General features: G+C 39.1%; 1 protein-coding gene and 2 long non-coding RNA genes across 3 annotated transcripts in view; 1 reads left to right on the forward strand and 2 right to left on the reverse strand.

Moving 5' to 3' along the window:
• The window catches only part of SLCO2A1 (solute carrier organic anion transporter family member 2A1), a 39,618-nt gene extending 18,967 nt beyond the window's left edge, over positions 1–20,651 (forward strand). The window contains exons 4-14 of the mRNA XM_075201579.1: positions 1,220–1,447; positions 1,529–1,627; positions 1,787–1,920; positions 4,173–4,254; positions 10,591–10,755; positions 11,785–11,974; positions 12,526–12,655; positions 12,787–12,956; positions 13,037–13,101; positions 13,280–13,403; positions 14,946–20,651. Coding sequence (XP_075057680.1) covers positions 1,220–1,447; positions 1,529–1,627; positions 1,787–1,920; positions 4,173–4,254; positions 10,591–10,755; positions 11,785–11,974; positions 12,526–12,655; positions 12,787–12,956; positions 13,037–13,101; positions 13,280–13,403; positions 14,946–15,066 — 1,508 coding nt within the window. The 3' untranslated portion in view covers positions 15,067–20,651. The remainder of the gene's footprint in view (positions 1–1,219; positions 1,448–1,528; positions 1,628–1,786; positions 1,921–4,172; positions 4,255–10,590; positions 10,756–11,784; positions 11,975–12,525; positions 12,656–12,786; positions 12,957–13,036; positions 13,102–13,279; positions 13,404–14,945) is intronic.
• On the reverse strand, positions 1,147–4,547 carry LOC142143606 (uncharacterized). The gene is made up of 2 exons (XR_012689550.1): positions 4,405–4,547; positions 1,147–1,624 (listed from the first exon to the last, which is right to left on the reverse strand). It is a non-coding gene; the product is annotated as an uncharacterized LOC142143606 (long non-coding RNA).
• LOC142143607 (uncharacterized) lies at positions 5,131–11,522 on the reverse strand. Its single transcript, XR_012689551.1, has 3 exons — positions 11,466–11,522; positions 10,180–10,270; positions 5,131–5,313 (listed from the first exon to the last, which is right to left on the reverse strand). It is a non-coding gene; the product is annotated as an uncharacterized LOC142143607 (long non-coding RNA).
• Positions 20,652–21,222: the final 571 nt, after the last annotated feature.

Here is a 21,222-nt window from a genome sequence, read left to right on the forward strand (position 1 = left end):
ACAAACAGTTTTACACATCACTTTATAGAACTGCTCAGGCAGATTAGCCGATATAGATAATACCAGTAGATGATACTAACAACGCCAGGAGATGATACTTAGAGTAAATCCTGGGTATCCAGCAAGTATCTCATTGTCATCGTTATTCAACCACTCCGTTATTCCCTCTTTATGCAAAAAAAAAAAAAAAAGAAGAGTTATAATAGGGTCTAGCTTGGGCCAAATAATTTAACCTAAGCTACACTAATGACTTTGTTGCAAGGACAGTTTTGGTTTCACTCCAGTTTATACCTTAGCATAGTGGTTCCCAAACTGTGTGCCTAGGCTCCCTGGGGTGCCTTGGCATTCTCACAAGGGTGCCTCGGCCAGGGCCAGTGGTAAGCAAGGCAGGGGACTACTTGGTAATTATTTTGGCTTAGGGGTGCCTTGAAAAAATTATGGAGGCCCTAAGGGTGCCTTGAACTGAAAAAGTTTGGAATCCACTGCCTTAGCATGATAAAGTCTTACATTGGAGGGCACATGTAAATGTAGTTACATGATATCTAAATTGCATCATAGCTAGGGAGGTTGAAAAACAGAAGTCTATCAAGGGAAGGCAAAACGAAATCCCCAGTGTTACAACTGCTAATTTAATTTTACGGATGTGGCGCCCTTGATATAACATAACTGTAGGATCAACCACCTGTCTCCAGTAGTGAGCAGAGGCTGTAGGTGAAGTTAGTGCAGCGCAATCTGCCACATGCTCCTGTGGGCTGGCACCACATCATGCCATTGGGCTTGATATGTAGACAATGGTGTCCCTGAAAGTCCAGTAACTGGCATCGCTCCAGTCAGTTGTAACTTACCTGTCGAGAGAAAGGGTAGTAGATAAGTAGAATAGCCCTCCATCAGAGGTGGTAGAGGCTAATACAGTAGAGCAATTTAGACATGCTTGGGATAGACATGAGGATATCCTTACAAAGAATAAAGGATCAAACACGGTTTGAGGTGATCCTAGGTTAAAATATGGACAGACTAGATGGGCCAAGCGGTTCTTACCTGCCGTCAATTTCTATGTTTCTATGAGACCTATTGTCAGCTTTAAGCAAAGTCTAAGTCTGACCATGACACTAGTTGGTGCATTCATGGAAAAAAAACAAAAAAAGCTTTAATAGGTCAGTTGTTTATAATATATGCAACAAGATTTTGCTTACATTGCATTACTACTTTATCTGGACAGGAAATAAATCTCATCACGAGCTGTGCACAGGAGCAAACAGGACTTTGTCTTGTACAAGGACACAAGGCCAACAAACACCACAAACAACAAACACGGAAGCCACCAGCATGTGGGCAATAATGGTTGTGGGACAGTTACTGGCTGGCATTGGCACTGTCCCCATACAGCCCTTTGGCATCTCTTATATAGACGATTTTGCAGAACCAAACAATTCTCCTTTATATATTGGTAAGTAAATTAAAATACATAAAGAAGTATGGTTTTCTTATGTTGTACTTTATCTAACTTCTTTTACCTGTCTGTCTACAGCCATATTGTTTGCAGTGTCTGTGTTTGGCCCAGCATTTGGGTATCTACTGGGCTCCGTGGTCTTGAGAATGTTTGTTGACATTGGAAGAGTAGATCCTGGTAAGTAAGGATGTAAAATATATTCAAGCACTGGTATTAGTTAAATTTGTTTTAATATTGTTAATTTAAGGAACAGATTTAAGTGTTGGCTCTATAAACGTACTGTTCTACAATCCCTTATTTTATACTACGGAATTATCGGGAACTTATGTATTTCAGGGGAAGTGGACATTGGCCCACAGGACCCCCGGTGGATAGGGGCCTGGTGGCTAGGCCTTCTCATTGCATCTGGATGTTTAGTGGTCACCTCCATCCCTTATTTTTTCTTTCCAAAGCACATGACAACAAATCAGGTAAGAATGACATTCTACACATCTTTATTTTTAAGATTGTTTCCAAAAATTATCATTTGTCAATCTGTCGTGTGAAAGCAAATTGGAAAACGCATGATAATTCTTACCAAACATAAATGTCTAGCAGACAAACTTCAGTTTGCAGCTAAACTCCTTTATTCATAATTAGCTCCATGCTATCTATGTTGCATTTGATCAGGGTTTGAGTAGCGTACTCAATTTTCAACTCGTTTGGCCGGAAGGTTCTCAATTTTGGAGCAGATGGAAATAGAATAGTCTGAAGCTAATTAGAACATTGGAATGTGAGATTGAAAGGAAAAAATGAGTACCCAAATATTGTTGGTCAATCTGCTTACACACATAGTGATACAATTGGACGGTCACCATTTTCAAAGTTGGATGTTCCCATTCCAAAACAATTTCTTTTGTGTTCCGCACAGGTAGCAATATATGTAAGATCTCCTATAACTTGAGAAACATCAGTGTATGCAGGCCCCTTTAGATAATGGAACAGTACAGAGTATAATTGAGGCTCCTATTAAACCTGTGCAAGAAACTGTCAAAGGATTCCCATATATAAAATGGAATTACATCCAACTTGTTTTAAACAAAAAGCTGTAACAATACGTATTATATGTCATTTACTTGGACCATCACCATCATTTATTTATATAGCGCCACTGATTCCGCAGCGCTGTACAGAGAACTCACTCACATCAGTCCCTTCCCCACTGGAGCTTACAGTCTAAATTCATAAAATATATCCTATGTTTGAAGCTAATTGTGTTAATACAAGAGCATAGCGATTCATAACTGTACAGAAATGAACAGGAAAAAACAGGACACGGGATTATTGCCCATGCTGTGAAATACTTGTTACACTTATAAACAGCTGCAGAAGTCAGTAGGTAGGATGCCTCTGTGTGGGGGGCAATCGTTTTGTAACAGATTACTGAAGACAAATTCCCCAAATCACATATTGAGAATATCAACCAAGATAATTTTGTTTTTGTTTTTTTAAATGCATTTATCCATTTTATTGTACAGTGGCTTATTGGTTAGCACTTTTGCCTCACAGCACTGGAGTCATAAGTTCAATTCCTGACCTAGATCTGTGTGGATTGTAAGCTCCAGTGTGGCAGGGACTAGTGTTAGGGAGTTCTCTGTACAGCGCTGCAGAATTAGTGGTGCTATATAAATAGCTGATGATTGTATACATGTGCGTTTTTAAAATATTGAACAGTATGTTATACTCACAACATGCGGAGCAACATCTAGAACCTGCTAATTAAACATATCCCGTAGGTTTAGCTTTGTCCATAAATTCAAATTAAATTTGCCATGTTGACATAGCTTTTATGATGGATTTTATGACAAGCTTATTTATCTGTTAATTAAGCTTTTCCATTGATGGAAACACTATAAACTATACCCTAACCCTCTACATCAGGGGTGCACAGACTTTTGTGACATGGGATCTGCTTTTTGTACAATTGTGTATGTTGATCTACTAACTTATTTAGTCCCAAATCAGTAAAGTAGTGGTGTAATAGTTTTAACTGAGGCCCTTAGACCCCACCAATGCACAATCTACTGCACATTCTACCAGACTTATATTGCCTAGATTGTTTAATAATTATCGCCAGCCATATATGGCTGAGAAATACCTCCCATTGCAAACCACATATTGCAGAGAAATAACACAGGAATAACACAGACATTGAAAACCACAAATTGCAGATACCTTCCAGCCACCGTTTGTACAGAACCCCGATTTTCAAGTCATTTGTTGCAGAGACCCCCACAACTGTCCGATATCCGTTGCATTATAACCCCCCCAAACTGCCAGCAATCTATTGTCAGGAGACGTAGGTCATTATCTGCTCTTGGCTGCCCAGTAATCGATTGGTAGACTTATCTACCACATAGGCAACACTGGTCTACTCCATTGTACTTCATTACTAAAGGTTGTATTAGTATTCTCTATTTAATACTTACACAGATTTAGTAAATTGGCTTGACTTCTTTATCTTTGCTTATACTATTATGCATACAAGTGGTTCTAATTATGTGATATAATTTTGTGATTCTTCATATTAGACAACTGGAAAAAATAAAATAATCTGATTTGAAGTAACTTATGCAATACTTCCAGCGCAATCAGAAAATTGTTACTTATTTGTGTTGTTCTCTTCTTCTCTCCCTCCCTCTTTTTCTCTGTGTGTCTCTCGTGTACTTGTTTTCTGTGCCAGAAATCAGCTACAGAGGAGAACGTTCTGAGAAAGATTCCGGATGCCACCAGCGAGGAAAGTTCTCTGTCCGGCTTTATTAAAAGTAAGGAGACAGCACCACAGGGACCCCACAGCCAGTCATATCACAGGAAGGGCTGAGCACATTTCATTCCTCAAGTGCACAACAATAATCCTGTCATTTGCATTTGTTTAAACTGAACGTTTTATTCCTGAAGTACATTTTATTCCTTACCTCGTGATAATAGAACACACCGGACAGTCAATGTGACGGTAATCACAGACCCACGTGTCAGGCAATGTCCAGACATGGCAGGTTGTGCTATAATTAGTGTGTGGATGTCAGTGGAATGGAAATTTACAATGAGGCATCAGGTAGAATTGGGTTTTAATATAAGTAAATGGAGTATAGAGGCAAATCAAAAGCCATGCTGTACCAGAACATAACTATTACTATACAGCTGAGGGTACACTGTTGTGCTCAGTTATTAGCCATGTTAGATTAGGGTGCCCTGACTGGCTGAAAATGTGGGCAAATAAAAATTTAGCAAATGTGTGGGCCCCCCTCTAATTATACATAGATCTGGAACACTACGTCAAGTGACTGGATCAGCCATTGTATGGGCCCCCAGCAGAGCCCTTCAACTTAAAAACAGGAAGTCTACAGTGAACTGGAAAAAGATATCCTGCATTTGTCGCTTAAACGCAACTGTCTTCAATTCTGCTAAGCTTCTAAAACATACACATATGAATGTTGTTATAGTTCTTAAACATAAAGCAAGCTGCATTGTTCGATTTAGTGGTAATTTAAAGGGTACCAAGATACAACAACAGTTCTTGCAGTATATTTGGAAAAAGTGAGAGATAAGCAGAGCTGAGGATTTTAAAATACGTTTAAGAGCACAGTAACCCATTCTGTTTATAAAGCTTTCCCATATGATTTATCTAATGGAAAAATAGGTCTATATTAACATCTGCACACAAAAGCTTTAAGCACATATAGGGACAGTGTAAAAAGCATTTTTAACTGACCATTTGAAGCACCTATCAACGTTTCCTTTGTCAGATCAGACCTCCTCCCGTATTTGTGTGCTAAGCATTCATGTTCCATCACCTACGTCTGTATCACTCCCCTTTCATATAGCTAAATTCAAGTAGGGAACACAGATGTGACCATGTATGAGTTTGTTCAATTCAAGGCCCGGAAATTGAATAGAATTTCAAACCGATTAGGCTACAACTGAAATGCAAAACCAAGTGAGGTTTTTGATTTCCTTACTGTCTGAAAAGTGCAGTTGTTCTGTTAGTTGCATAGTTTAATGCCAGGACATTGTTTGGACTTGAGTTAAGTATATTTTACATCTGTTGAGAAGGGAGGGAGAGAAAACAAAATGTGGGTAATTACCTTTAAATAAAGTCAGCTGCTGCTTGTTTGGTGCTTCTAACTGAAGCTACATCTTAAGTAAACCACTAAGCTAGGTTTCTCATTTTCCTGGCAACTATCTGAAAAGTCAATTTGTTCTTAAGTGCGTAGTGTATTATAAAGACAAAATGGTCAGCTTCTGTAAAAGGTGATGATTTCTCTTTGTACTCATTGACTTAAAAGAAAATCTATTTTCAAATATAACTGAGTAGTAGTAAGTAGTCTACTAGTCCTATAACACTACTGTGGTACTACTCTCATATTACATTAGATAGTACTAGGTACCTAAATTGCAGTCAGAATATGTTCCATGATTGGCAATGCCGCCCGGCATAGTTTGTGCTGTGTATGTACTTCTGGAATAGCCATTCTGTGGTGAATATTGCTGTGCAAGATCTGAGTGAGTTGGAAGCCAAAATTCTGGATCTAAATAACCAAGGTCCACTGACAACATGGAACTGGTTGGAGCTAATGTAGACGACGGTGGAGACATGGGAGACCAGTAAGCCTGGGTTAGCTGGTCACAGTCAGAAGAAGGGGTAGATAGAAGAGGTTCAGGGAGGTTAGTCCTGATCTAACATACCCCAATAAATATACCAAATTGGGGGTGACAGTTCAGATGTAGCAGTGGGACAAGGTGTCCCATTTAATAAACCATGTGCCAGTTTTGTAAATTTAAAATGAAGATGCTGTTAATGAGGAGAGTATGTAGAAATATACACAAGATGTCAGGGTCTACTCCCCTTCCAGAGGATTGGATTGTGAAAGATTAACAATCTCAAAAATACCATCTCTCTGAGCATAGATGATCAATTTGTGAACAAATACAAATATGAAACTACTAAAAGAAATAGAGCTACATGCAAGTGTATGCTCAAGCAAATCTCAGAAATAAATTGCATTTCACTATAAAAAAGTAAGCTAATTTAGGGCCAGAATATGCATGGATACATAAGGAGTAACTTGAAAATGCAGGAGCACCACATGATATTGAAGAAGAAGAAGACTTCCATATAGTGCTACTCTGTCATCTCCTAGACAGCTATGAAATGCTTGTGACTACACTTGTCGTCTGGTCAAGCCACAGGCTCATGTTAGACTTGTGGCTTGACCAGATGACAAGTCTGGTCGATCCACAACCATTCCGATTTAGGCAGGACAGTCCTGATCTGAGGCCTCTGTCCCGCCATCCAGGTCGGGACAGTTTTGCCCTGTGCATGCAAAAGCTGGGCAGTATTCTCACTACGGGTGCAGAGTGCACAGCAATAAAAGGGTTTGGAGGGGAATAGAGAGGAGGAGAGAACAGGGCAGCCTAGTGCTTCAAAAGTGCTAGTCACGATTCTGTGCCTATGCCGCCTACCCAAATATTGGGAGGGATGGACTATTTTCAACTTGTGGATGAATACAAGCAAAATCAACACAAGCAATCACGGTGTGCCCAGAGCAGAATCAGTGGTAAAGACACAAAGACTATAGTTAGCAACATGAGTCAAGTGAATATTTTGTAATCAAGAAACCTGGCCCCCAAACTGTCAAATGCTAAGTTTAGAAAGCTAGAATGAATTAGTTGAAAGAGCAAAGTAATCAACAGAGAGCCAAAAGTACTGATCAGCTTACATATATCTGGAATACAAAAGACAGAAAACCAAGGTGGCTATTCAGTAAAGAGCTGTATGTGTCAGCGGAATGTTGTGTAATGTGTTACAAATACGATGCATTCTAGAACGGCAATCTTAAATCAGCTCAGAGAAGCATTGAAGCTTTTGGGCTGGGAAAGTGTTCTCTTAAATAAAAACACCAGACGGGACATATTTGAAAAAAAATCTATGCTGCTGAATCTAATCCCAACACCTCATTAAATTACATATACAGCAAGAAAAATGAAACTGATATTGTGCCACTAAATACTAAACTCGGAAAAATAACTGCAGAAGACAAGAGTCAGTTGATCTTTTAAAATGTGTTTTTGTCATCTATACCAGGGCTCCCCAAAAGTGCAGGTTTTCCGGATCACATGTGACATAATTAGGACCACCTGTGGATCTGTTACAATGTGTCAGTCAGTAATGAATACACCTGTGCTCCAGCAAGGAGATATGGAAAACCTGCACTGTTGGGGAGCCCTGAGGACTGGGTTTGGGAAACCCTGATATACCCATAAGAATCAATAGGATGCCAGAACATACAAGTTGTGCAGCAATAGTTTATGAACACTTTTAGATGTTACTTACCAACTTTTCATAATTGGCCTGCGGGAGATCCTGAAGGGGAGGTGGGGTGTGAGAATGGAGGGGAGAGGTGCGTCAAATCGTGTCATTTTGGCCTCGCCCCTGCCTACTTCTCTAGGAAGTGGGCAGGATGAGGGAGAATAGCCTGCTCTCCCGGGAGTCGTACCCGGAATTCGGTAGTCTCCCGGACATTCCGGGAGAGTGCCCAAGTATGTGTTACTTGTGTAATAGAGGAGCATGTGCAGTTACACCTAAACTTGCTAAAGAAGGATTTAGACAAAATGGCAAACTGGCAGATTACATTTAATATAGATAAATGTTGGGTTATGCACATAAGTTGTGGTAATTACTATGCAACGTACACAATAAATGGAAATGGACTATGTTCTCTCCATATTTGCATGGGTTTCCTACGGGTGTGTATATTAGGGAATTTAGACTGTAAGCTCCAATGGGTCAGGGACTGATGTGAGTGAGTTCTCTGTACAGCGCTGCGGAATTAGTGGCGCTATATAAATAGCTGATGATGATGATTATTATTGGAACCACCGTCTTCCACAAAAATATCTTTATGCAAAGATAGAACATAATACAGACAGTATTTTCATATTCACTTTCCTGCACAAATAATGAGATAATTATGTGGAGATTAGTGGCACTTTAAAAGCTAATGTTAAGGTTGTTATTGAAGCAGTTTGCAGTAAAGCTACAGCAAGCTACTTAATAGGATAAGAACATTAATGGCAGGTAAATGTTAGATTGTGGCAATGGTTATAATCAGCATAAAATAGATAAATAAAGAAGTTGAACATGACTTTCCTAAAGCATACCTGGCACACTCCCACCTCTAATAGCCAATCGCAGCAGTTGAGAAACATTGACAAGAAATATTTTGGCAATGAAATTCTTGAATATGCATTGCCAATTTGGCATAACTGGTCAATACATGTTGAGAGGGCACGTGCTTATTTTTTTAAAATCTAAAAGTTAAATAAACTAATCAGTGTAATGTAAAATTTTGCGCAACATTAATGCAATAAGATAAAGTAATTCAGTAATTCCAACAAGTTAAAGCAATTCAGTAATTCTAAAGCCACAAACCTATGCAATCTTACTTCTGATGGAATTTCTAACGATTTCATCAACGATTGACGTCCTGATGAGGGTGCCGATTCATAAATCTGCTGAAATGTGACTCTGTACACAGATGTCTGCCTACACTGCTGGCCGTGAGTACATACACACATCTACATATACCCAACAACGTTCCATCGCTGATCGTGATTTTTGGAAGTTTATAAAACAAATTAAACAGAAGCGATGTCTTTTGGTGCGATAAAACATGATCGCGGGAGCATACACAATCTGAACAAAGGGTCATGAATCGTATCATCTGCATGATAAATGCATAGATGTGCACCCAGCTTAACACCAATGCATGAAGTCAAAGTAATACTGCACATGTGTCAATTCACACAAAACTTTATAAACCAAGCAGGATTATTTAATTAATTTTTCCACTGTAATTATATACAGTCGGTTGGAAACATAAGGTGGTTATGGCATTTACACTAACAAAATGTTAAAAATGGATTTCATGTCTTACTTAGAACAAATGGTATCTGTAGTTATAATAGAGGACCATATATGGGTGAATAAACCAGGGACTTTATCTGCTTGGCATTTCTGCACGGGATTTTTTCCAATCTGTGAGGCTAAATTAGCAATTGTCGCAACAGTGGAAGCTGACAATCTTTGGCTTGAACCAATATTCATGAGAATATAGCCATTCACTTGGACCTAGTGACACCTCTGTGGAATGAGGCACTTCATGGCTCGTACCTCAGTGATATCAATAGTTCTTAGTGAACTGTCTGAAGATTTGTTAAGCCCACACAATTACTGCCTTCGCTGTGTAGACGTGACAGGTATATTTTGAACCCGTTGAACGACTTCTGATAATAACGAAGGAACTGTACTGTTCCATGTCCTACCAGAAGATGTCAGGGCTAATATCAGTATGTGAAGAATTAAGAACATGCTAGCGAATTTATTCCGCTCAAAGCTTTGGAAAGCCATATATGGATTAAGTTGACAATGGGCATTACAGTAAAGTAAATATGAGCCAGCATTCTAAAGGAATCATACATAAGTGTGTATCCATTTAATATGGTCATGATCCAGTTAATCTTCAAATGTACCCGCATTTGTCTAAGTGGTTTAATTTAGCAGACTCAAAGTTATTTACCGATTTGTGGTTGACAGCCTTTCATTCTGCTTTCCACACATCTGCTGACAAAACAGATCCTAAACCATCCAATTAGCTATACATGTTAATTGAATAAACAATGTTTCTTACCTCTAGTTCTCCCCAGCAGCTCAAATTTTCAAACCACTTTAATCAAGCCCTGGTGACTTGGTCTACAAGTCTGGCTCAGTAATTATTCCACCTGTAACCACAGAGCAAATCTTCAAAAAAATAAACTGTTGGGATGTGAATGTGGAGTTAAGAATACTGAATATTGATTTAGATATTTTTTGATGGTTGCATTTTTAGTTTTTTTTACTTTTGTTTTATATACTGTATTGTCTGAAAATATTGTTGTTTTTTGTAAACTACATTTTTTTTGCTCATTAAATCTTTGTACCCCAATGTGTGGATTGTCATTTGTCCCTAGAAAGGCTAAAATTAAACACAGAAATAGGGGGACCCAATAATATGTAAGTGAATTTATCCTAAAAAGTAAGAACTGTTTATCTTTACTTCTAGAGTTCCCACGATACTTTGTCCGCCTGATCCTGAATCCTCTCTTCCTGATCCTGGTCCTCGCACAGTGCAGCTTCTCCTCGGTCATTGCAGCTCTATCTACCTTCCTCAACAAGTTCTTAGAAAGGCAGTATGGGAGCAGCGCTTCATACGCCAATCTCCTCATCGGTCAGTGATACTAAAGGAATTGTGCTCTTTTGTGGTATTATGTAATGTATTATATTCGCTTCAAAAGTATTTAATACATCACGTGGGATTGTGACACACAGCTACTATTAATATTCAATGATCTTGGTCGTTTATTGCTGTCTTCCTGCACATTCTTACCGGAAATTCAAGTATGATTAGGATCTCTATGATGCTTGAAGTCTACTGGCCACATATAGAAAGGTGTTGTCATTGGTCTAAAGTCTGCATTGAGAAAACACAGCTGCTTTTTAGGAAAGGTAAACAGAGGGAAGTATCCCTAGATATCTTGTAAATTCTCAGTAAAGGACTCTATGATGTGTCAATGGCACAGCTAAGGAACTGTCATGGAATGAGAAGTTTTACTAAGCCCTGCCAAGCAAATGCTGCTATAGCATGCTGGGACTTATAGTGCCACAACAGCTGGAGAGCAATATATTGACTAGCTCTGATCTCCTGGATCAATGCTGAACATAGAGTTCTATGTTTAGGGACTCGATAAATGACACTTCCACTTCCAAGCAAGTTGTTTATATGAAATCTATATGGTCAAAAACATACATATTTACAGAATGATACTTGTAAGGTTTAGTTTAAAAGCTAAAGAACTGCCATGTAGTGACCAACACTGCTAAGCAGTCTTAGTACTGTCTGCCCTGTCCCCTCTCATGTCACACTCCATTGTGTGTTACCTTCTCTGCTTCTATTACCTCTGTGCAAGCATGAGTCAAACTACAACTATACTTCAGGCAGCTTAATGATGATGTCACAGAGGAGCGACAAATAGTGCAATGCATCATGGTAGGTGTAGTTTTCTACCTCAGTTGTGGCACACAGTTCTGCCATGTACTGATTCTCTTTCTAATCCATACAAACAATCCTTTGCACAGAGATGACAGTTGCATCAGTATTGTATTTCACTGTAGATTTAGAGCTCTAAATGACAGGTCTGTCATTGATTATCTTATATTACTGCAAACTCCAACAATGTGACCTCCCTCCTGTGTACAGGTGCTGTCAACTTGCCATTTGCTGCTCTGGGAATGCTGATTGGAGGAATCATTATGAAGAGATACTGTCTCTCTGTGAAAGTCATTCCTCGCTTTGCTCTGGGTGTCCTGCTGTGCTCTCTACTGCTCTGTGTGCCTCTGTTCTTCATGGGCTGCCCAACACAGAAGCTGGGGATAGTCTCCAGTGACAGGTACAAGAAGTCTGCATTCAACTGAATCACAATCTACTACAATCTCTCCCCTTTCCTGCTAAAAGAAAATATATATGTATTTTTGCACATATAGACACACACGTGTTATGTGAGAATGGTAAATGGGAGACCCCCCCACTGAGTGGCTGGATCACTGTGTCAATGGGCACCTTAAGAGATTTTGCTGAAACCATGCTGAATCTTACATTAATATAAGCCCTGACCCTTTATTTTATTATTTTATCCTTCGCAAAAACATAAATGTTATTTTTGTGCTTTTGAATTCTTGTTCTTAGTATGTGTCCAAATACCATACATGCCTCAAAATATTTGGCAGTGTTGCACAGCATTAAATATCAGGATGCTGCATTCCATTCCATGTATTTCCATTTTTATAAAACATAAAATTTGAGACTTAACGATATACTTATTGGGTACAGGTACGTCAATGACTGATCTACAGGTTGACGTATCTTTGCTCAAGGACACTGGTATTTGAAGTTGGAAGTTCTCTATCTTTGGTATAACTGAAGACTTGTGATGCTTTGCAGTGTGAATACGACTTGCAGCCAGAAATGCTCATGCCCACAACATGCTTTCCACCCGGTGTGTGGGTCTGACGGAGTGGAATACTTGTCTCCGTGCCATGCCGGCTGCAGCACATACAATACCTCTTCATCGGTGAGTACACCACATTCTTCTCATTCCTCAGAGCTCTTAATCGGGTGTTATCATTAGACAGCGCAGCTGCTTGTCAGACGTCTGAGCTCGTTATTGAATAACCACCTTGGTTTTTCCTCTCTTTATTCCAGACATATGTAAGCTGCTCATGTATCAGTACTGGTGCCCCAAGGGGGACAGCAAAGTCAGGATCCTGTGCCGTCAGCTGTGCCAACCTCCTGCTTCCCGTCATATTCCTCATCTCGTTTGCTGGGCTTATCGCTTGTCTGTCTCATAATCCTATGTACATGATGGTATTAAGGTATGTAGGATCAATAGGCGTCTTCCTTTCTATTGATGAATACTGAAAACCTAACCGGTATGGTCTTCTTCCTGTTTTAGAGTGGTGCCTCAGGATGAGAAATCATTTGCAATTGGAGTTCAATTTCTTCTTATGAGACTTTTAGGTGAGTGTTCCCATTGTACACCAAGACATACAGAACAATATTCCTAGTCACGTGGCCATTTTTCCAGAGTCACCAGTTGGACATCTAAATTAAATCTAGAAAGTTATTCCTTCCACTTCAAGAGAGTAGATGTGGTATTCTGTCTCCATTCAGACATGTTTATATATTTGTTTTTCAGCTTGGCTGCCCGCTCCGGCTCTCTTTGGATTTGTCATTGATTCTGCCTGTATTCATTGGGCTACATCCTGCAGCCAGAAAAGAGGAGCGTGCCGGTATTACAATAACGATCTGCTGCGGAACAGGTAATATGTTCTCCAACACAGACCTTAATTACTTGTCTGATAGCAGTGGTATTTTTTTTTTATTGATGAAGTACCAGTGGTGGAAGTGGTAGTATATATGGTGGTATGCCAACCCGCCACTTCTACTGCCTTCACTGTAATATCAACAGATTCCATTCACTTACATTACCATTAAATACCGCCACTTCTAAGTTCCACTTTAGCCAATGTAAACTAAATAAATATATATATATATATATATATATATATATATATATATATATAATGTGTGTGTGTATGTATACACATTGGGAGGGGTAGGAGATACAAGCCCTCAATATGCTTGTGTTATTTACCTTGCTCCCTATGGATGATGCAATACATCAAATAAAGTTTGGTGAAGTATCAACAACCAAAACAACTCATAAACTGCATATTCCTATATGTGAATAAAATATATACAAACTCAACTTAAAGTTTACAAGACTTATAATAATTAATAAAGACAGATAAAGTAGTAGATAACAATACAAATTAAACTGTAGTAAAAAGTCACGAAAATCACTATTGGACTGTGTAAGAGCAAAACAAGTGTAACCACTGGAATTAGTGGAGGTGGGCCCCTTCCAAAATAACTGTTATATTTACAAACAGATAACATGAACGTAGTACACGATGTATGTGATAAATGATGAGTATGGATAATGTAGAATATGTGCAAATCAAATAAGTTAACAGAATAAAAAGTAGTGATTTTGCATCACAAATGTTTAAAAAGTCGTATATTACATCAAATTGAAGGTAACTATGTACTATAAGGTCACTGATTCTGTAACGGTGATATATATGTATCTCAAGGGCCATAGGTACAAATGTTGGCCTTATGTACAATATACCTCATGCTTTTAAATTAAAAAAAAAAATCTCACTAGAATATGTAAAGAGATGAAGGTAGGAATATGAGAAACATATTTACATTACTGTAGGTAGTTATTACATCTTTAATAGCTTGGCTTTTCTAAACAATAATCTGCAATTTCATGATCATTTGGCTTTTGTTCCTTTCAGCATTTGAATGGCATTGCACTTTACAATGGTACAAGTATGGCAGCTCCTACTTCTATTTAAGGTGTTGTCCGCTGTTCGGCTACACACCTAGGTAACATCCCTCAAGTAGCTCTGGGACCTTTTGTGGGGTTCCTCTGCAGATTCCCTCATTGCCTATAATAAAGCAATGATATCTGTCTGATGACAGCAGATATATGGAGGGCAAGTAGTTAAATTGATAGTATGAAGGACCTGCTTGTACAATTTACTGTAGACTGGCCGTTCTAGCTGCTTCAATAGTAGACAGTTTCAACCTGCCTGAAACTCTCTTCTCTTCCTACTGTCTGATGCTCAGTAGCGTTCCTAGAGAGGTGGTTGCTCACAAAAGTGTTCTATGGGGGAATACGGCTAGCTAACTGGGGGGTGGACAATTCCAATAATAAATGTAAGACATTATGAAGTAAACCATATTAATATGTGGAGTATATCTTTAATTTCACCTCCTTCTTGGTACAGGTACCTTGGTCTCCAGATGGGCTACAAGGGTCTGGGAATTTTGTTGCTTTCTTTCATTGCCTGGAAGGTTAAGAAGAGCAGAGAATACAATTTGCAAGAAAAGGAATCCTCTGTGGCATAGATTCTTTCCCTCACAGCTCAGAGACTGGTTCCTGCAACCCTGTACCTCCTCTCTGAAACTGTATTCTTCAGGGGTAAATACTGCCAGTGCCCCTCCTAACACTGCAACTTACAAGACTGAGGCTTTGACCAGCGGGACAAGATCTAAAACATCTTTTAAAAGTCTTCAGCTACAAAGATGGCAATATACAAGTCTGTGTGGAGGATGAAGAGCAAGTGCTAGTCACACTATTCTGTTATGGGACAGTCTACATGATGAGAACGCACAGAAGTAAACTGCCTTTGCACTCAAATTCACACAAAAAAAATATAGATATATATTATCCTGCTGCTGTAGTTAACAGGAACTGGCTGATGCCTTTGTCTAAGGCTAATGGATTCCTATAGCCATCTACAGTGGTGCTAACACCCCACAGTGAGAGGATGGAACGCATATTAGCGTTTTCTGAGAAGTTATAAGAACAATTGAGGCTTTTCTCTATAGCACTAAACACATTTCTTTCTTGAACTGAATTTAATCTGTATTTACAAGAGACCTTTTTTTTTTTTTTTAATTTGTTCTGAGCGTCAGGAGTTTTTGTGGCTGAACTATACATGTGCCAATCTAGGGGTGGACTTGAGGATAAACAGTGTATTACAAGCTATAACAGAACTAGTACAGTATTTTCTACTGAACAAACCAGAATAAAGTACAAAGCCGAATTGAAGCGCAGATACCAGTCTGACAGGTAACGTGAGGGACTCTGCTCAGAGAATTACAGGAGACCGTTGTGGCTTTATAGGCGGTTCTCCATACATCAGTACACAATCTTTTACAGGAAAACGTCTTATCTTGCTGCTGTATACAAAGTGAATTTAGATGAACGATTGTGAATTAGAAAAAGAAAAAAAAAAACACATCTTTTTCTTGTAGTTGTGCAGATCACTGACTTGGAGGGTTTGTGAATGGATTATGTGATGTCTGTAGATCTTGTACGTGTCGACACTACTGAGGAGAAACGCCAACAAGCTGTTGTAAAAAAAAATTATACTTAAGAGATAAGCGCTGTTCGCTGGATCCACGGGAATCCTAGATGCAGACCGCTCATGCCCCAGTGATGTAACATTAATGGCTCAGTGGTTTCAATGGCTTCTAGGGAATATATAGGCTGCATGTTTATGAGTAATGCTTCAGTCCACAAAATGGCTACCTCAATGGTGTTTAGCCGAGAGGTAAGCTTTAAACTGCTAGAAACATCAACGGTGTCTAATTACTTTATTGGGCCGACATATTTGGCTAACGGCCAACTGAAATACAGTGAAATTTCATTCTGAATGTATATTATGTGATTTTAATCCCAGGAGATGTGCAGCAGAGACAGTTAATAGGGTTAGGTCTGGGAGTAGTGTTGACTCAGGAATTTAAGTCATTGATATCATCTAGCCAATGTCAACTTTATCCTCAATACCAACACTTATGTACCCGTAGCAACTGAGAGCTATAGACGAACAAAGTTTTGCATGGAATAGTTTACTGTAAAGTTAAAAAAAAAGGGGTGAAAATGTACAAATATGTCTGATGTTAAGAGATTTTTAGGCAGAAAGAACAGCTGTAAAATAAATGACTAGCCATTGTACAGTAACAAACAATTGCTAAAACCTAGGATAATAAGATCACTCCGTAGGAGAAAACAAAACATGTTTTTAATGTTATAGGCCTCAAACAACCAAAAATAACACTGGTGTGAATGACTTTATCAAAACAAGCAAACAGAATACCCTGGTACATACAAAATGGCTGCCAGGTGTGGCGTACACGAATGTCTGGTGGAAGTATTGTGTACACAGCATGTATCACTGCACTATTCAGTTTCTGCAAGGGGGTGATTTACAGATAAAACAAACTCCTTTGCTTATCGTGCAACCTTAAATATAATGCTTAGATGCATGCTGTGCAAGTACCAGGTTGCAAGACGCCTAGTTTGCATCTTTTTATGAAGGTGCAGTATTTACTATTCGTAAGTAATTTAAAGATAAGTGTAAGCCAAAACACTGACACGCCAATGGTCTCAGTAGCTAAAGTCCGTCTACTCTGTCCCTTATCCGCCTCTCGAAGCGCTAGAGGCAACAACTGTCAGGCAGGTGTGGCTCAAAATGCTGCTGCGAGTTGCCTAAATGCCGTGTGACATATTTTGCATGAGACGCATAATTACCACAAGCAAACGCACTTGTGTCCAACTCTAAATCAGATCCAACCTATGACATTTATTACTTTTCTATGAGTCATTACAACCTAGATTCACTGTCACTGCCCCTGTCTATGCTGATGGACCTCATTGCTGACATGTTGTTTCTTTGTATATAGCAAATATTTAAATACATGTAACAAAAATGCATTTATTACTCAGACTTTACAAGCAGCTTGTCTACAGCTGGTCTTTAATGCACACGGCCATTTCTGTCCTGCAGACATTTGTAATCCAAGGTCTTTAAACAAATATCCCTCCCAAATACTTACTACCTCCTAATAGGGGAATTATATATTAGTTCCTTATGTGTGGTCCCTTTATCCCTATGATAATTTAACATACATGATACATTAGTATTAAAGATAAGTGTGGTGGTGAAATTTTGTACAAAAATCGAGTTTTGCAGGGCAACTGCTGGTTTCTCAGAGGTGCGATATAAACTTTAAGTTCTGAGTTTGCCTCCTATCTGGAATTCTGCAATGTATTTGTAAATTTGTCTTTTGTGGAATTTACAGAGCTGGGATGATGACAGTCAATTAATTCTGCTGTGTGTAGCGGTTGTGGTAGGATTGGGAACACTTAAGGCCAGATTCCGACAGCTAAAGGTGTGAAATTTCAATGACAACTAAGTAATGAGTGGAATTTGTTGCAGAACAGTGTTGAAGATTCTGCTGATCTCTGGTTCTCTATAGTTCTAATCCTGCCCCCTTGTGGTGTACCAAAGTTAGCACATCATATACTGTGTGCATTCTATATATGGGTGCATCATGTACATGGTGCTGGACAGGAGAGCCTGACCCGATGCCCTGATACAGTTTAAAGCCTAAAGGGCCAAACCTGTTGGGCATAGGGGAAAATATCATTTGCTGCGATTCTTCTTTTGTCTGTCTGATCTACATGAGGGAGATCACAAAAATGATCAGGTTGCCATAGGCTATTTACTAGGCAATAAAAGAGCTAGCCTTTATGACAGTTGTACCCTGAGGGCTTGTACTGACAATTGAGTGGATCCCTGAAAACTAGTGTGTTCCCAAGAGCTGTTTAGAATTCCTGATCGCTCATCCTAGAGGGAGCAAAGCTACATAACCTACTCATACAAGTCTCCAGACATAAATCTACCTTTTAGAGATATTTTGCGCTATAGACTTAGGTCTCTGAAGGAGATAATTGGTTTAAATGAAAAAGAAAAAAATTCCACCACCGCATGTACATATAATTTTACTGTAATAACCCCTCTACCTCTTGTGGCAGCCTCTTCCGGCCATGTCTTCTATATCTATTTTATTCTACTGCAGGCAGCAAAACTCCCTTTAGGTCTTCTTGCATTCTTTATTGCATTCATGTTCCCACCGTGCGTCCAACACCTCCATAAATAATACAAAACTTATCTACAAAACAGAGGTTGACAGCTAAAATATTTTTATTATGTTATTTTGGGAAGGAATTGCTTAATACTTCGCATGTATAGTGAGATGATGAGTGTATTTTCAGTCTTTATTGTTGATACAGTACATTTCAACCTGCACGGTTATATCTGATAAATCATTTGTCTGCTCCCATGTTTAGCACTGACAGTAACCTGTGCTCAGGTTGTTAACTGATGTATAACAAGCAAGTCAGAAAATAAGGTTAAATATGGGAGTAGCCCAATACAGTGTATTTCTGATGACATTGTTGTGGTTGACTTACAAGACTTGTCACCCTTCTGGCAGGGTCTGAAATAAGTGCTAATTGCAAGAACAGAGTGTGCTCCGCTGCCCCAGTGCCTGTTGTCCTGTAAGGCATGGGGTGCTGAGAGCAGTGATGAGCGTGAAGGAGGTGGCGCTGGGGACATCTAGCTATGCCCAGCAGTGACTGGCATACGAGTAACACAACGCCGTTTTGTCGCGGGGGGCGGGGCCAAAATGACGCAATTCACAGCAAATCGCGTCATTTAGGCTAGGCAGTTGCGGGATGCGGGAGACTTGCCTGCTCTCCCAGGAGTCCGTGAGACCGACCCGAATTTCAGGGGTCTCCCGGACATTCCGGGAGAGTTTGCAAGTATGGCTGTATCTCTCCAGTACCACATTCCTCTGGACCAACAGAGCAGGTTCCAGTTTTACAATGGTCATACTGGTTTGCTCTTATTTTGGGAGATTCTCCTGGGAACATGGATCAAACACTCTTCTCTATAAATTGAATAAAGGTCCTTGTCAGACTGGGGACAGGTCTGCTATCACTACACCTTTTTTAAGAAAACCTGTGCTAAATGTATAAGTAGTTACTAGATGTAAGTGTTTTAAATATAGCAATAATGATACATGTATGATAAACATGTAACCTGTTTACTGACATGCATGTTGAATACATACTCTCATGTTTAACTTTAGGGAAATTCCCAAACATATGATTTACATTATGTCTTCTCTGAGTCATGTTGGCGCCTCTAAATGTTTCACTTTATTTCTCTCTCACGCATGCAGCGTTTTTACATCTGACCCTGGGCCTGATGCATTAAGGAACTTTTCTTACTTAAGTTTTCTGAATAAAACCATGTTGCAATGCAAGGGGCGTAAATTAGTTTTATTATTTTGCACATAAACTAAATACTGGCTGTTTTTTTCATGCAGCTCACAAATACTTGGTAGCTTATTTGTACACTGAAATTTAAAGTTGATATTTGTGTGCTGCATGAAAAAACAGCCAGTATTTAGTTTATGTGCAAAATAATAAACTAATTTATACCCCTTGCATTGCAACATGGTTTTGTCATTAAGGAATTGTCCAGTTCCTTAATGAATCAGGCCCCCTGTCTGTAGCACTGTTTCCCACTGATGCTATCATGGCATTATGCAGATTGTTGACATATTTCCAACCCTTCATTTTCCTAGTTGAATAAATGTTATGATCTGAAGCGCTAGTGTGACTCCACTCAAAATAGCTTAGTGCAAGTTCCACTGTGTTGGAATTACAAGTCCAAACTTGCTCTGCCAGCAGCTAAGCATGCTGGTACTTATAGTTCTACCACAGTTGGAGAGCCACAGGATGACTACCTCTGGCGTTACGGCTATAATAAGTGTGTGTCTGTGTGTGCGTGTGTGTATGAAATGATGGAAGGAATGTAAAGGATTTCTCAGTTATGCAAAACTATGTTAACATTGTAAATAGATGTGTTTTTTTAACCACAGCATATACATATCCTGGTCACAATTAGGGAGTTATTAAGCCCTGTTTTTGGTTTTAAACTCTAATAAGTCTTTATTTGAGAGCTACTTGGGCATTCATTTTCTATTAAACAATATTGTTCACTGTTAACCTAACACTGGTAAACTGTTAATATGTTTGTTATGTAAATTATATATAAACATTTATATCTATGTGCAATGTGTCTGATTGTTTTATTATTATGGATCCTGCAAACACATACACATCGAGTGAAACTGATCTTATTATATTACTAGTCATATATCCACTAGGGAGCAGCATTGCCCCGAGACTGCTGAGTAATGCCTTATTATTATTATTTTTTATTTTTAAGGTGTCACTAAAGGTCCACAGTGCCGTACATGACATATAAGTCTAGACATACTGAAAAAACAAATAAAATACAGGTAACATAATAATGCAGATCAAATTATTTACGAGAAAGTGAATGAGAGTGATGGTTGTGACCAGAGTGGTGTAGTCCTGGGCTCAAGAAAACAGGGCTAGGGACACAGGCCAAGAGGTACTGAGGGTGATGGAATAGTAGAAGGAGAACACAAGCAAAGAGGGACCTGCTCATGAGAGCTTACATCCTAAAGGGGAAAACACAAATAAGGTGGTATGGATTGCGTGAGTGGAAGTGAAAGCCGAGATAAGGGAGTTAGAGGGAGGCTGATAGGCTTAAATAAAGAAATGAGTCTTAATCATACTTGCCCACACTCCCGAAATGTCTGGAAGACTCCCAA

Source organism: Mixophyes fleayi, chromosome 3, assembly GCF_038048845.1.
Source record: "Mixophyes fleayi isolate aMixFle1 chromosome 3, aMixFle1.hap1, whole genome shotgun sequence".
NCBI classification, from domain to species: domain Eukaryota; kingdom Metazoa; phylum Chordata; class Amphibia; order Anura; family Limnodynastidae; genus Mixophyes; species Mixophyes fleayi.